The 16,357-nt window shown below is 35.9% G+C and overlaps 1 protein-coding gene across 2 annotated transcripts in view; it reads right to left on the bottom strand.

The window, feature by feature from the left end:
- The window catches only part of LOC133517165 (uncharacterized), a 130,455-nt gene that overhangs the window by 39,017 nt on the left and 75,081 nt on the right, over positions 1–16,357 (bottom strand). For both annotated transcript variants that reach the window (XM_061850352.1, XM_061850360.1), the window contains exon 6: positions 546–640. In XM_061850352.1, the coding sequence (XP_061706336.1) occupies positions 546–640 (95 nt within the window). The remainder of the gene's footprint in view (positions 1–545; positions 641–16,357) is intronic.

Raw genomic sequence — 16,357 nt, 5'->3', positions numbered from 1 at the left:
AATGTATTAACCAAAACCACGGTGAGTTGTTGAAATATATTAAAATGTACAAAAAGAAACTGAAAGTTGTTGTTTGTACAATTTAAGAGGGAAGTATACCACGTGATTGTCCATACAAAAAGAGAAAATGTTTATCCTCTTCTATATATCCATTATCCATGATTTATTAGTATGGTATTGATACAATGAAAAACTAGGTTTGTAGGTTTTCGTTTTTTTTTTTTAATTTGAAAAAAGAAATTACCGGCGAGCGACACCTACAATATATTATGCGTTTCTCCCGAAATAGAATTTCATAGAAGAATATCGTTATTTCGCTAGGATCGCAAAGCTATTCTTTCCTCTTAACATATACCTATTATTCGAAAGTAAATCTCCACCTAAATTCGTAAAGATGGGTTAGATGGGAGTCTGACTTGCACTTGACCAAAATAATACCTACCCGTTTATGTCACAGGATTTTACCCACACGAAGAGGTATTATCGAGTCTCAACGAGTATTAACGGGTATTATTATTTAATATTATAATAATAGTTACATTTACCTGCACTAAGGAAATGAGGTGCCGTAGATAATCAGCCTCGGTGCTGATCAGCTCTCGTATCACTGCCTGCCTTGCTTCTTCATTGGGACTCAGTTCTGAAAACCGATCAAAAATAAGGGAAACAAAAAGGAGCACATACCTACTTATTGATAATATTACCAACTTTGAGTCTTAGTTTCAGTTACAGTGCAATCTAATTTAATTGCTAGATACAGAAAAAGACAGTAAAGAAGTATTGACAAAACCGAATGAATTGTATTATTATTTATTAAACATCGTAGGCACTTTTTTCGAAACTTTAAATGATTATAAGGATTAAGAGCATTTAAAAATTTGTATGAAATCTGTTTTTCGCTTTTACTTTTTACAATAATCCAATAATCGCAGTCAAAGTAGGGACATAGCTATCGTTAATATACATACATATACATCAAATAATGTAAAAATATTTTCCATAATGTCAATATCCAGAAAGGAAAATACGTTTGTTCCCACTTTTGTATGTAGAAGCGGCCGTCCCCTTTCCTCTTAATTTAAATTCATAATATGTTATGTGTATTGATGCATCCCTCCTAAATGCAGGGTATGTCTGTCGCCAGCCCTGTCAGCCCTGTCTGCCGATGAAATAGCTTGCATGGATGGGCTGAAACACTCGACGTGACGAGGCTAATTACGGTAACACAACCATAACCTACTTAAGGTTGCGCTTAATAACTACAATTAGGACGTGTAAAATACAAGACACGTGCTCGAGTTGTGGTCGGTCTCAAGCACAGTTGCACGTTTGGGGGAATAGGATTTGTGGCAGGCAGTATGATATACAACCGACCAATTAATATGTCTTATGTTGCTTAATAGTTATAAATGAAATTTACGAGGTTAAACGAGAAATATGACTGGAATGTAAGTGAAATACTTATGGTCCTTAATTGCCCTTTTTAGGGTTCCGTAGCCAAATGGCAAAAAACGGAACCCTTATGATTCGTCATGTCCGTCTGTCTGTCCGGTTATGTCACAGCCATTTTTTTCCGAAACTATAAGAACTATACTGTTCAAACTTGGTAAGTAGATGTATTCTATGAACCGCATTACGATTTTCATACAAAAATAGAAAAAAAAAAAACAATAAATTATGGGGGTTCCCCATACTTAGATCAAAAAAAATTCATCAAACCCATACGTGTGGGGTACATATGGATAGGTCGCCAAAAATGATATTGGGGTTTCTAATATCATTTTTTTCTAAACTTAATAGTTTGCGCGAGAGACACTTCCAAAGTGGTAAAATGTGTCCCCCCCCCCCCCCCCCCTGTAACTTCTAAAATAAGAAACTGATAAACCTAAAAAAATATATGATGTACATTACCATGCAAACTTCCACCCAAAATTGGTTTGAACGAGATCTAGTAAGTAGTTTTTTTAATACGTCATAAATGGTACGGAACCCTTCATGGGCGAGTCCGACTCGAACTTGACCGCTTTTTTCCGCTGCATGTCATAAAACCATATGCCGGTCAAGAGAAACTCGGACTTGCCCACCGCGGATACCGTACTTTTATTTGTTAACAACCACTGATGTAAGTAGGTATAATTGATTGGATGCACAATCAACCGAAAAAAATGGCCCCATAAAAGTAATGCTCGAACGGCTTGAGCATGAGTTTTGCTCCCAGTCTCGTTTCGGCTGTCGACGATGACAACTGTCAAACATGACGAAATGTTCTGTGTAAAAATGCGCTTATAATAACAAAACAACAAGAAAAAGGATGGCATATATTTCTTTCAATGAGTTCTATTGATATTTTAACAGAAATAATGTGAATTCTTCGTAATTTTATGGTATTTAATAATTTCTTTTGTTGATACAAATTAACGGTTGTCACGGAACAAAAATCTATGGAGTCTACATTAGATTTTTTAAACACCATTTTGGTGGCAAACAGGCATACGGCTCACCTGGTGGCAAGCGGTCACCGTAGCCTATGGAGTCCTGAAACACCAGGGTGTCGTATACGCATTGCCGATACGTTTTTTTGTTGTTGTACAAGGGTGGGCTGTTTTTTATGCGTCTGAAGATGTATTTACTGTTTGCAAAACAACTGAAACTTTTTTAAGATATAACATGCGAAGGGGAATAAACCATGACAATTCTGTAATAGCATCTAATTTATTGAAAACATTCATGCTCGTAAACATTTTTACGTCATGTCCACCAGAAGAAGAACATAACAACAATCATTGTTGTAATAAAGTCGATAACCAACCTGTATCTAACTGTACGTTTACATTACATTGAGAAAAAAGAAAGCTCCAAAAGTAAATGTAGACCAGAAAGACAATTATACAACAAATTGAAATTATTTCAAAGACTAGGTGTTTTTTAAGTCATTTTTGTTTATATTTATGTACGCAGTAAAATGTTCTTCTAAAGTAGTATATTCCTGCAGGGCAATCGCAGACTGCATGTTGTCATTTAAAACAAAGACCATTCATACAGCTATCTCAACCTAGTTATAAAAAAATATAATTTTGATATTTTTATTCAAAGACAATAATATTTAAAAAAAAAAAATTATACTCGTAAAGCGACTCCATTCACTCGCCATTCATTTTGACGTTTATATAATGATGAACTTACGAAAAAGTAATTTAACCATAAGGTATTCAATGTTTTGAAATGTCCGTTTGCAAATTTGGCACTTAAACTGTACCTATATTGCATTTAGTTTACTTTTGTATGAAATACTTATCTTGACTAAAATTATAAAGAAGCGTTATTAGCATCTACCAGAGCGCATTGCCTAATGTTAGTATGTTCCATATATTTTGACATATTTCTTCCGCATTGGGCCTCCTTTTAATACGTCAATGAACACCGATACCGATAGGGTGCCGTTTTTCTAAGCATTATAGCTAGATAACAAAATAGCAACAAAAAAGTGATAAGTATTAAAAATTACTTTTAAACTAATTTATGGATTTGGCAAACGAAGCCTTACGTTATCTTTGTTAGAGATTTCATTTTATACGATGAACTAAACTATTTTTTGGATTAAGTAGTAGTTTTTCTGTATACATAACTCAGAGAACCCAAAGAAAACATAATTCAGGTATAAAATTAGTTGCCGTCGTTGTGTAGGTATACTCTTGAATTCAATATAATTAGGTATTTATTTACTAAGTAGTTATTTAATAAAATATGCAAAAAGTAAGATAGCAGTGATAATACGAATAAAAAATGTTTAAGATCCACTCTAAAACGTAATAATTAAATTTGAACTTGTTATTACCATTATTGTTTTCTAGATATTAAAGATAGTCAATCTCTCCTCCACGAGACAGGGATTGCCTTGTCCGGAGGTCAGTAAAAACTATAACCATGTGAATATTTTATAAGGCGCAGGGTAGGGCAAGGCATTCTCCATACAAACCTTGTGCAAGTTTTATTCGTTAGTTTTGGCATTACAGCATTTCATTTAATTTTTTGCTTGTATATATTGGATATACGCAGAACTTGATGTAGAAATTTTTCTTTTAAAAAAAAATACAAAATAATAATAATAATAATACATCAACATCAAGCCCTAGCTAACAGAAAAATAAGCATATTTACTAAAAATAATAACTGTAGCGCAAACACAAACGAAGAAAAACGCGCACAAAGTTTGTATTGATTTAAATCCGATGGTAAACATTATTATTTTATAGTACATTATGGTACTTCTTTGCTACTCTACCGCATTAGTGCAGGAATAAGCACGTTTCGTGCCTCTGTCGAAAATGTAAAGGGCCATATGTACTGTAAAACGCTGTGTAATACACGTGTGAATAGGTAATTCGCAACTCGAGTCGATTTAAAACACTCTCCATGGTCGCGTTTTAATTTATCACCGTTCGTTGCGATATTTCTACTTTCCGCACTTGTATCGTAAATAACTACCTATTACTCGTAAATAATGTTTGCACAAAGTAATTACGCAACATTACGCACTTTAAAGACATAAAATCAGGTACATATTTACTGTCGAACATAAAACAATTCTTTTTTTTAGTTTAAGAACAATTATTTCACGATCGGGGAGAATTTGTATTATATAACATGGTATCACTCGCCTACACGCACTCTTTCAAACCGTCCGCCATTGCAGTATCACAGTTTGTCATAAGTCAAATTATCTATGATGCACTAGAATAGTATTTTTTTTATCTCATTGGTATACCCATTATTATTAACTCGAATTTTATCAGTCGAAGTCGAATGCCCTATTGAATTAAGAAAAGAATAAATTTCCATTTATGAAATCAACTTTCATCTGATACCAGAGAAATCGAGATGGTAGAGATTAATGAATTGAAATGATTTTCTTTCATAAACGATTCATTCTCCCAATTAATTTGAATTGATGTTTGAAGACGTGCTTATGATCGCAGGCAAAAATAACTGTTTTTCATAAGATAAGTAGGGCTAGAGCCCGACCGATACGACTACTTTTCGATTTTCAAGCCTCAAAGTGTATTGCTATGCCGTCACCCATAAACTTACAGCTGCTTTTAGCTTAAGCCTATTAACTCTTATAAGGCTAGATGTCTAGAATAAATTAAAAGCTCGTAAAAATTGGGCTTTTTTGCACATATTACCTACAAATATCTGGGAGACCGAGCTTTGCTCGGAAAATATATAGGAACTCAAAAATGTTTGTTATCCCAGATATAATACCTAGCCAGAAAAAAATTTCGCCTCCGAAAACACCCATATAGCAAATTTTATCGAAATCATTAGAGCCATTTCAGAGATCCCAAAAAAACCATATATATACAAGAATAGCTCGTTTAAAAGTATAAATATAATATAATATAGGGTAAGTTAAATTTATCAAAATATTTCCATATACCTAATATCATTTTGACTACCTATTTGTTTAGGTATAGGATAGGAACTTAGGAACGGCCATATTGCCATTATTATATACGGTTTTTCATTTATTTCACTTTTATATGTGTAGATAAAATAGTGTATGTAACTCTACATAATTAGGCATTAAAACACTCGCGTGGTCCTTTTAAGAAACTCACTTCGTTCGTCTCTAAAACCCACACTTGTGCTGTCACAAAAACTACTATTACTGACTGTCCGTATATCGGCTAGGCGTAACTATGAGTGTAAGTATTTAGAATATATATTCGATTAGTTTCGTTCATTTTTCGATGCCACAGAGTCGGTACCTACTTATTGTTTAAAAATAAAATCAGAGAGTTATGCGCTTTCCGGATGTCGGCTGTTTTGGAGGTTAATAAATAAGCGAAGGCTTGTGTGGGCGGGACAGGCGGCCAGCTGAGCCTCGTCTACCTCGCGGGCAACCTGCTACTCGTCTATATTTCATCCCTAAATCGGTACTCAATGCGAATTGGAGTCTTAACATAACCCCCAATGTTGGACTAGAGTGGAGGCGCTGGCAAGTGCTCAAGCAGAACTGATTTTTAACTGAAATGGTTCGGTTGACTCAAATTTGAATAAATAAAATACTAGTATCTAGTATCAGTTGCATTGAGATTCACCTTCTTTTATGATTGTCTTTTAAAACCGTTATTGTTCTAGGTATGTTACAATATCACAAATCAACAAGAAAAAAGGATGGCATATATTTCTTTCAGTGACTTTTATTGATATTTTAATAGAACTAATATGAAATCTTCGAAATTTCATGGTATTCAATAATTCTTTTTGTTGATACAAATTAACGGTTGTCACGGAACAAAAAAATCTATGGAGACTGCATTAGATTTTTTAAATACCATGTTGGTGGCAAACAGGCATACGGTTCATCTGTCCTGAAATACCAGGGGTGTTAACCGACACGTAAATAAAATTATTTTGAATAGAAATAGTAATTCATATTATGTTCTAATTTAAGATTTCCAAGAAATCCTTAGCGGCGTGTACATACTTACGTTTTAGCCCATGGAATTGGTACATGTTACCTAACTTCAAATGAGGTGGTTCTGTTTTTTTTAATTTGTTGGTAGTGTTGAAATGGTATTTTCGGGAATTCAACCCCTAAAAGGGGTTAAAAAGGGGACGTTAGTTTGTATGGGGTCCAAGTTTCATTTTGAGCTCGGAATTTGAAACTTTGTTTAAAGGAATTTTATTAAAATGAAAGAAAACTGATTTCAATGTTTTTTGAAGATTCTTTCCCCAAGGTGGTGCAAAAGGAGTTGAAATATTGTACGGAGTTCAAAAGTTGTTTTGTGTGCGGGGCTTGAATCTTTGTATAAAGACATATTATTAGAATACAAGAAAAGATATTTCAGTGTTTTTAAAAACTCTTCCCTTAAAAAAAGGAGTTGAAAGTTTGTATGAAGATCAATTTTTTTTTGAGTAAGAGACTTGAAACTTTGTATGTGAGCATATCATTAGAATACAAGAAAAGTAATTTCATCGTTTTTAAAAAAATCATCTTCTAAAAGTGTTAAATAGGGGTTGAAAGTTTGAATTCATTACAAATGCTTTAATCTTCTTAGAATATATAAGATTACAAAAAAGTTAATTGAACGTTATTGAAGTTTATCAGTGTTCAAATTTTATTTTTATCAGGGAACTTGAAATTTGGTTAAAATGTATTTTATTAAAAGAGATGAATACGAATTTCAGCGTTTTTATTTAAATTCATCCCCCGAGGTAGAAAGGGGTTGAAAGTTTGTATGGAGATCAAACACTTTTTTGAGTACGGCGCTTGAATTTTTGTATAAGCACATAATGTTAAAATACAAGGAAAGTAAATATAGCGTTTTTAATATTCATCCCCTAAAGGGTTAAAAGGGGTTGAAAGTTTGTATGGGGTTCAAGTATTATTTTAAGCTAGGAACTTGAAACTTCTTTAAAAGGTATTTTTTTAAGAAGAAAACTAATTTCAATGTTTTTAAAATTCATCCGCCAACGTGGTGAAAAGGGGTTGAATATTTGTATGGAGATCAAACATTTTTGTGAGTGCGGGACTTGAATCTTTGTTTAAAGGCATAATATTAGCATTAGAAGTAATTTCAGCATTTTTAAATTCATCCTCCAAAATGGTTAAAAAGGGGTCGAAAGTTTGAATCCAGTACAAATAATGCTTTAAACCTTTTTAGAAAGGCATACTCAGTATAACATTACTAAAATAAGCTAGGAACTTTCCTTTAAAAGTACGCTAGGAACTTGAAACTTGGTAAAAGGGCATTATATTAAAATAGACAAAAATTAATTTTACCGTTTTTGAAAATTCATTCCCTGAGTTATTCAAAAAAGTGTTGAAAGTTTGCATCAGGAACGAATTTTTTTTTAACAATGAACTTGAAATGTCATAAAAAGACACAATAATATAAAACAACAAAAGTGATTTCAGCGTGTTTAGAAATGTATGTTTGTATAAGGGGTCTAACCATAATATTAAAAGAACGGTAGGTGTGATCAAAATACATTTATTTGGCACAATGAATATAACCTCTTCCAATCTAACTAACCACACGACAGTAGTACGCTTGTCGCTCAGACAAGCAATTATATTGTATCGAGTTCTAACAAAACAAAACGTACTGACCTGCTAATAATACAATCAACGTAACCACTTGTAATTTTGCATCGACTGTCATCGTTCGACTGTCATCGTTCGAATGTCCCCTCCCGAATGCTCGTTCAATATTTAAGATGGAGGGATCGATCACGTGACTCTTCACGTGATCGATCGTTACAAATACTTTTAATACTATAGTTAGCTTATTTAATCTAGAAAAATGTATTATAATGACAAAATATCTATATAAACTAAACAGTATCCTTACAGCTCGGCCATCCCACTTCTGAGATATAAGGGGTCTAACCATAATATTAAAAGAACGGTAGGTGTGATCAAAATACATTTATTTGGCACAATGAATATAACCTCTTCCAATCTAACTAACCACACGACAGTAGTACGCTTGTCGCTCAGACAAGCAATTATATTGTATCGAGTTCTAACAAAACAAAACGTACTGACCTGCTAATAATACAATCAACGTAACCACTTGTAATTTTGCATCGACTGTCATCGTTCGACTGTCATCGTTCGAATGTCCCCTCCCGAATGCTCGTTCAATATTTAAGATGGAGGGATCGATCACGTGACTCTTCACGTGATCGATCGTTACAAATACTTTTAATACTATAGTTAGCTTATTTAATCTAGAAAAATGTATTATAATGACAAAATATCTATATAAACTAAACAGTATCCTTACATTTGGATTAATAACCTATTTCGATGAAAAAGGGTTGAAAGTTTGCATCGGGAGCGAACATTATTTTAAATAGTGGGGTAGTTGACCTCTCTGTGCATCTGACTGTACATAACTTTAAGATGGCACCTTTATCTTCGTTCTGCCTGTATAATTGTTGTTTTGTTTGAGGTTATAAGTGGGGCGGACAACAATAGCACCGTACATGCCTCCTTAGCGAGGTGTTCTGGCTTGTATGGAAAGGTACGCGCTGGTGATAATATATAGCGGGTAATTCCAGAGCTTTTCCGCATATACCATGCTCCGACTTGGCTAAGTGTCATTCGCACATTAGGGAGACATTATTAGAATTTTATTCCGAGGGTCTTTCTGAGATAGGTTGTGTACATTTGTATATTTTATAATAATTGTAACTTTGTTTACAAATGTGTTTCAACCAGTCCATGTAACTTTGAATAAGCTGGTAACACCAAAGGACGAGTTTGATGAAGGAGGGGAAAACTTAATTTTTAACTTTTTCTGTCCACATACTAAGAGCCAGCTAACTTGCAGCTGTGCATTGTTAATGTTAACATATGAAATAAATTAGATTTGATCTCAACAAGTAACTGTATTTTTCAATTAAGGTATTGACTTTAGCAAAATTGTAAAATGTGCTCATAATGTTGCGAGAGAGCCGACAGAGCCGTGGTGCAAAAAGCACCAGGACAAAGACTTCGCATTGTTCTCCAGGCTTCATCTTTGATCGATAAATTACGTGAAGTGAACAAAGAAAACCCGAAGCATCCAACCTCTGTATATATATTACAAAATGATGGAGTTCAAAGGAAATAGAAGATACTGCATGTCTTCAATGACAAATAGTTCGCCCTGTGCTGAAACATGTTGGTTTGCAAAAGGTGGAATAGCATATAGTGGTTTTTCATGATAACAATGAAGGTACAGGCTGCGTTCTACTAGTACTGCTTCAATCACGTATTCCTTTCAGATTTAGGAGTAAATAGCTATACCAAATTGTCCAAATGTCCTATTTTATTAATGTCATTTCGTGGAACAAAATAAATCAACTATGTTCAGTGAGTGTTTGTAAAGTCTCTTTATAGTCTTTTATGGCTATGCGCTCAGTGCGTCACTGTGGACCACGGTCTGGAGGACAAAGACGCGTTCGATACCCGACTTGCACTTGCACTGCCTCCACAGCGTTTATTGTACGCTCGATATGTTTCTGGAACGTTGGCTTGTAAAGATGTTTACAGTACATATGGTGCTACTTTACCGCACTAGTGCGAAAATTAGTACGTTACTGTGTCGAACATTTAAAGGGCCATATGTACTGTAAAACATTGTACGATACATGTGCGAATAGGTAATTCGCAACTCGTGTCGATTTAAAACACTCCCTTTGGTCGTGTTTTAATTTATCACCACTCGTTTCGAATTTCCTATTTTTCGCACTTGTATCGTAATGTACTATTACAGTACATATGGTGCTACTTTACCGCACTAGTGCGAAAATTAGCATATTACGTTACTGTGTCGAACATTTAAAGGGCCATATGTACTGTAAAACGTTGTACGATACATGTGCGAATAGGTAATTCGCAACTCGCGTCGCCACTCGTTTCGAATTTCCTATTTTTCGCACTTGTATCCTAATGTACTATTACAGTACGTATGGTGCTATTTTCCTGCACACGTTCGGGAATTAGCACTTTTCGTCCATATGTCGAAGTCGAAACTTTAAAAAGCCATATGTACTGTAAAACGTTGTACGATACACGTGCCAATAGGAAATTCGCAACTCGTGTGGATTTAAAATACTCTCTTCGGTCGTGTTTTAATTTATCACCGCTCGATACGAATTTTCTATTTTATGCACTCGTATCGTAATTAACTATTGTAAAATTTGTCAAAAAGTAATACTCATAAACGAATGCCTTTAAAACACATTTTATGTACTTAAAAAAATAGTAGTCATTGTTTACATTGAAATGTCAAAAAATGATTGTTGTGACAAGTCAACTGCTAGCTAGCTCAGAGGTTAGTTCTAGAATAGTTATTTGTTTTATTTTTTCATTTTGTTTTCTGGTATCTTTTTTTTCTTGAATTGTTTTGGTTACGGTTAAGAATTTTAAAATGTTAGCGCGTAGTAGGTAGTTATTAGCAAGTTGTGTTTAGTGTTGGTAGGAACTCTAGTCTTTTGAGTCAAAATTTGAAGAACTCGACTCGTTTTTACGAAATTCGGCGCTTAAAAAACTCCCTAGTCTTTTAAGTCCCGAGGCGAGTCATTTAAAGAGTCTTTTTTAAGAGAACTCAAAAGGACTCGAGCCTCTGAATAAAGATTCCTTCAACAATTTCATAGGTTTAACCTAAATAAAAGTAAATTAATTATGCGTTATCGTATTATTTGTGTGCCTGGTCCACGAATATTACTTAATGAGAAATCATTTCAAAATCCTGCAAACTAAAAAATAGAGAGTGCTTTGAAACGGAATCAAGTCCCTGCCAAAATACTCGAGTCTCTAAGAAGTTGAAAAGAACTCGACTTTAGACTTAATATGTGAGTCTGAAAAACTGAGTCGAGTTTTAAAGCAGAGGACTCAAAGGACTCGAGTCTTAACCAATACTAGTTGTGTTTGCCTGTATTTGGCTTCATTATGATATTTGTGGTTAGTATTTAAGTCCATTTGTATTTTTTGTATTACACCCGTTGGTAAACCTTAATCAAATAAATATGAATAGATTACCTACACAAAATGAGCCACTTAATCAAAATATGAAGGGCTAAAAATGGCCAGGCAAAAGCAATAAGATAGCATTCAATTAACTTTCATAGCAATTAGTGATTCTATTATAGCCCGCCATTTATACGATCCGCCGACAACCGAGGTCTTCGCCAACTTAATGAACTTTTCCACATTTTGACGGATTTAATCCTTTCATTTATTATTTATTTCCCTTTCCCCGTGTTAGTTATGAACATTAAAAATATTATACAACCGAATATTTATTGTGGTTAAACATGCGTCACGCGGCTACGAATGACGTTTGATATGAAGCGTATAAAAATACTACGGGTTACGGTGTGCTACGCGGCGAAGGGCCAGGGCTATAACCGCGTAAATCGAAGTTGGTCAATTGCGGGCATTTTTCTCTGTCAATCTAATTACGTCTTACTGAGAGTAAAAGAGAAAGATCCCCGCATTTTGCGAATTTCGGTTTTCGCAGTAGGCCCCCTGCGTTTTAATGCGCGTTTATTTATAGCTTTTCTTTTAGGCCAATTCGAAACTTAGCTAAGTCTCCACTCGTTAGTGTGACCGACGTGTTCCGATAGACGCTTGATGTTTGAAATTTCTCTGTCTCATTGTCATTATTTCATTAGCTGAGAAGTAAGAAAGGAAAAGGATTTCTTTGTCAAGGATTTAATTCAAGAGTTTTTATAATCTGTTCACAAAAACTGGAACTTCTACTAGTACAAGATGAACATTAAGTTCTATACCTATATTGATGTGTTCTTGATAGCTGTGTAGGTGTGCACCTCAACTCAACTTTATACCTATATTGGTAGGACCCAGATGCACAGATAATTATCACAAATTCTAATAGGTATCCAGGAGCCGCATTCGGACGTTAAATTTAAAATTAATCTTGATATGATATTACTCTAGTAGGTACTTATTTGTATTTGCTACAAACGAGATACACATCGAAGACTCTTAAATCAAAAATTTACGGTTGTCATTTGTCTGTTATATGATTGAATAAAAATATGGACTCAATTTCATACTTTTGGCGTCGTGGTTAATACACCACTTGCTTCATTATATTAGTAAATATAAACATATACTTGTAAATCAGTTCTCGAAAGAAGCTCAAGCCATTTTAAAGACAAGGCGCTTATAACGGTGAAACTTCTATTTATTTTGTTTTTACTCGGAGCTTGCTTGTCGCATTGGTACATGTTGAATGAACTGACTTATAATTTATGTTTAACTTTAAATGTGTATGTTTCTAAAAAAAATAGCATTAGCATAATCGACAATTAGGGTACTTAGGGCACTTATGGAAGTGACACGGAGTGAAAGTAATCAAATGACTTTCTAAACGAATTATGTTGGTTGCACTGATGACTGTATCATCAATTTGCGTAATTTTGTTAATATGCTAGTCGAGGAATACTCCTGCAAGATATAGCGCGATAAGAGCATATTATCAATGTCGTAAATTTTATGATCATTGTCTGTTAATACGACAGTTAAGAGTCGCGCCCGCGACTACATGACGCGGTAGTAACGAGTTCTCCTTAACTACAGACTCCCTAACCGTAAAGCCTGGCAGAGAATACTTGAAAAACTTTGTTTCTTTATTAAAAATGTTTTGCGTCTATATAACTAGCTACGGCAAGACCAAAAAGAAGGGTCATGTTTTAGTAGTTTTTGCATCTATTATTAATATTTTCCTTTATTTAATTTGGGTCTTAGTTTAGGTTTTTTACAATATGAATATAAAAGTAAAATATAAAAACACTTATAAAACGATACAAAAACCTATAAACACATTATAAAAAACCTAACCTAGGGTGCCGCCGGCAGCGCGGCGGGGCCCAAGCGGCCGGTGGTCAGGGCTGCAGAGAGAGGAACCGACGTACTATACGCGCCGTGTCCAGGATTACCGCCTTCTGCATCTGACCCTTGATCCAGTCACCCAGCGAGAGTCCCTCTAGGTCTTGGTCGAAACTCTTCGCTATGAGACCGTTCGCTGACACGACTATCGGAACAATGATCGTCGAGTCAACATTCCACATGGCGGTTATCTCGCGAGCCAAGTCTAGGTACTTGCTGGACTTGCCCTTCTCGGCTTTCACGAGATTCTCATCATGGGGGATGGTGATATCGACGAGCACGGCCCGGCGTTGCCATCGATCTATTATCACGATGTCAGGCTTGTTGGCTACAATAGTCCTGTCAGTGATAATAGATCGATCCCAATAGAGCGTGGCACGACCATTTTCGAGAACTGGCGCAGGTGAGTACTTGTAGTACGGTACCTCGTGGTCCACTAGGCGGTATAGAAGAGCAAGTTGTTGGTGAATAATTCTGGCTACGAGATTATGTCTATGCAAGTACTCGCCGTTAGCAAGATGAGAACAACCGGGAATGATATGCCTGAGTGACTCTCCGGGACGGCGGCATACCCGACAAATGTCGACCGTACCGTCCTTCAGGATATATTTCCGATAGTTGTTCGTCATCATAACTTCGTCCGCAATTGCACAGGCAAAACCCTCGGTTTCTCCGAAGAGATCCCCGAATCGTAACCAGTTCACCGACGCGAGCAGGTCCACGTCAGGTCCCGTGAGGGCCTTGTAGAACCGCCCGTGTAGCACCTTACTCTCCCATGCCGCTTTGCGATCCGCAGTACTTAGCACCACAGGTTTGCGCCAGTTCTCGTTTGCCAAGGAGAGCGGCGTGAGGTTCCTGTCTACTGCCACAACGTCACGATGCATCCCACACTCGTTGTTAAGGAAATAATTCCTGAGATTGCACACCTCGCGGTTGTGGAGATCTTTGGTGTTTAGGAAGCCTCGACCTCCACACTTCCGTGGGATGTACAATCTCATAACAGACGAGCGTGGGTGTAGCATTCGGTGTGTGGTGAGCAGTAGTCGGACCCTCCGATCCACCTTAGTATGCCAAAGGAGTATGTGAGTAGGGGCATTACCCAGGCGTTGAAGGCGCGCACTTTGTTGGCTCCTGACAAAAGACTATTAAGGACTTTTGTGAGCCGACTGAAAAAGCGCTCCTTCACCGACTGTCTAATACCCTCGTCCTCAATACCCAACGACTGTGACATACCAAGGTATTTGTAGGTTTCTGATTAAGAGATAGATAGAAAGACATTGTCTCAAAAAGTTGTAAATTTGTTGAATTAGAACCTTTCCCCGCTGTACATGCATAACCGCACATTTATCGACACCAAACTCCATGTTGATGGCACTACTGAAGACTTCGGTGGTTTTCAGTAGCTCCAACAAATCTTGGCTATTTGGTGCAAATAATTTGAGGTCATCCATGTAAAGAAGGTGAGAAATGACTTCACCCTTTCTCCGAAGCTGGCAACCTAGTCCCAAATCCTTCAGCAGGCTGCTGAGGGGATTCAGAGCTAGGCAGAACCACAGGGGACTCAGACTATCACCCTGGAATATTCCTCGCTCAATCTTTATAAAATCCTGCGGGCCAGGGCGGTCATCCCCGCCTCCTGGTTGACGAAGGACTATGGTCCACTGCCTCATACACGCGCTTAGAAAGGCTATTAAAGCTGTATCAACTTTATACAGCTCTAAGACCCTCCCCAGCCATGACATGAGGCACCGAATCATAGGCCTTCTTGTAGTCAATCCAAGCGGCGGAAAAGGCCCCCCTTTTCCGTCGGATTTGTTGGCAAATGGTCATATCTACGAGGAGGAGCTCTTTAGTAGCTCTTTATTATTATTAATATTTAAACTTTATTGCACATAAAAAAGAGTACAACAGGCGGACTTAATGCCAATAGGTATTCTCTACCAGTCAACCATAAGGCAAAACAGAAAAATTTCAAGGTGGGTGCAGTGAGAATTAAAAAAAAAAACCGTAACTTTTGAGCGAAATAAAATTTCTAAATAAATACTATAGTATGTTTCATTATACCTTATGACTATGAGTACACTCATATACACATATATATGGATAAACAAGGATAGATACATATACATACAATTGCACGTGCGTTATGGGTTACCTACCGACTAATTCCCACTACGCCTGCCTTAGCAGGTGGTTATAAAGCAAACGTATCTATCTGATGCATGCACTGGATGTCTGTACATAATATAATAATATAACCTCTTTATTCCTTAATAAACAAACACAATTTACACAGTATCTTTTCTTAATTAAAAAAAATTCATTTCATGCATTTACTATACCTTACATAAACCATTGCTAAGTTTTATGAATTAGTACTTTTTTATGCAGAAAATATATATAAATTAATAAATTTCACATAATTATTTATTTAACTGTTTATTTAAGGACCTCTCAACGAGTAAAGGTCTCCTCCATATCCGTCCAAGTATCTCTATCCATTGCCTTTGTAATCCAGTCCTTTCCAGCAGCTCGAACTATCTCGTCTGCCCACCTCTCTTTCGGTCTACGGTACATAATATATGGATTGCATTAATGTACGATTAGTTTGTTATCTAAAGAATGATGTTTAATCCACTGTAGAATTAAATCTTCTGCGTCTTTTAATTAATTAACATTTTTGTTTGTTTCCAAATATTTGAAAGATCTTTATGAAAAAAATCCATGCTCAGGTTACAGTTTCTCAAATTAGGTAGGTAATATATAATTTATAGTATTGGTTTTTAAATACCAGTACGGGAATTCGAAGCTGCCCTCGGTGCCCCATTTAAAAAATCTAGCCTGTATATTCTAAAAGCTCTTCTGAACTAATTCTGATAATTCGTAAATATTTCTGAACTAAAAAGCACGTTAATTCTTTGAGGGATTAGTACTTATAAA

Source organism: Cydia pomonella, chromosome 1 (assembly GCF_033807575.1).
Source record: "Cydia pomonella isolate Wapato2018A chromosome 1, ilCydPomo1, whole genome shotgun sequence".
Taxonomy (NCBI): Eukaryota; Metazoa; Arthropoda; class Insecta; order Lepidoptera; family Tortricidae; genus Cydia; species Cydia pomonella.
Note: the sequence above shows the minus strand (reverse complement) of the source record. Positions and strands in the feature narration are given on the sequence as shown.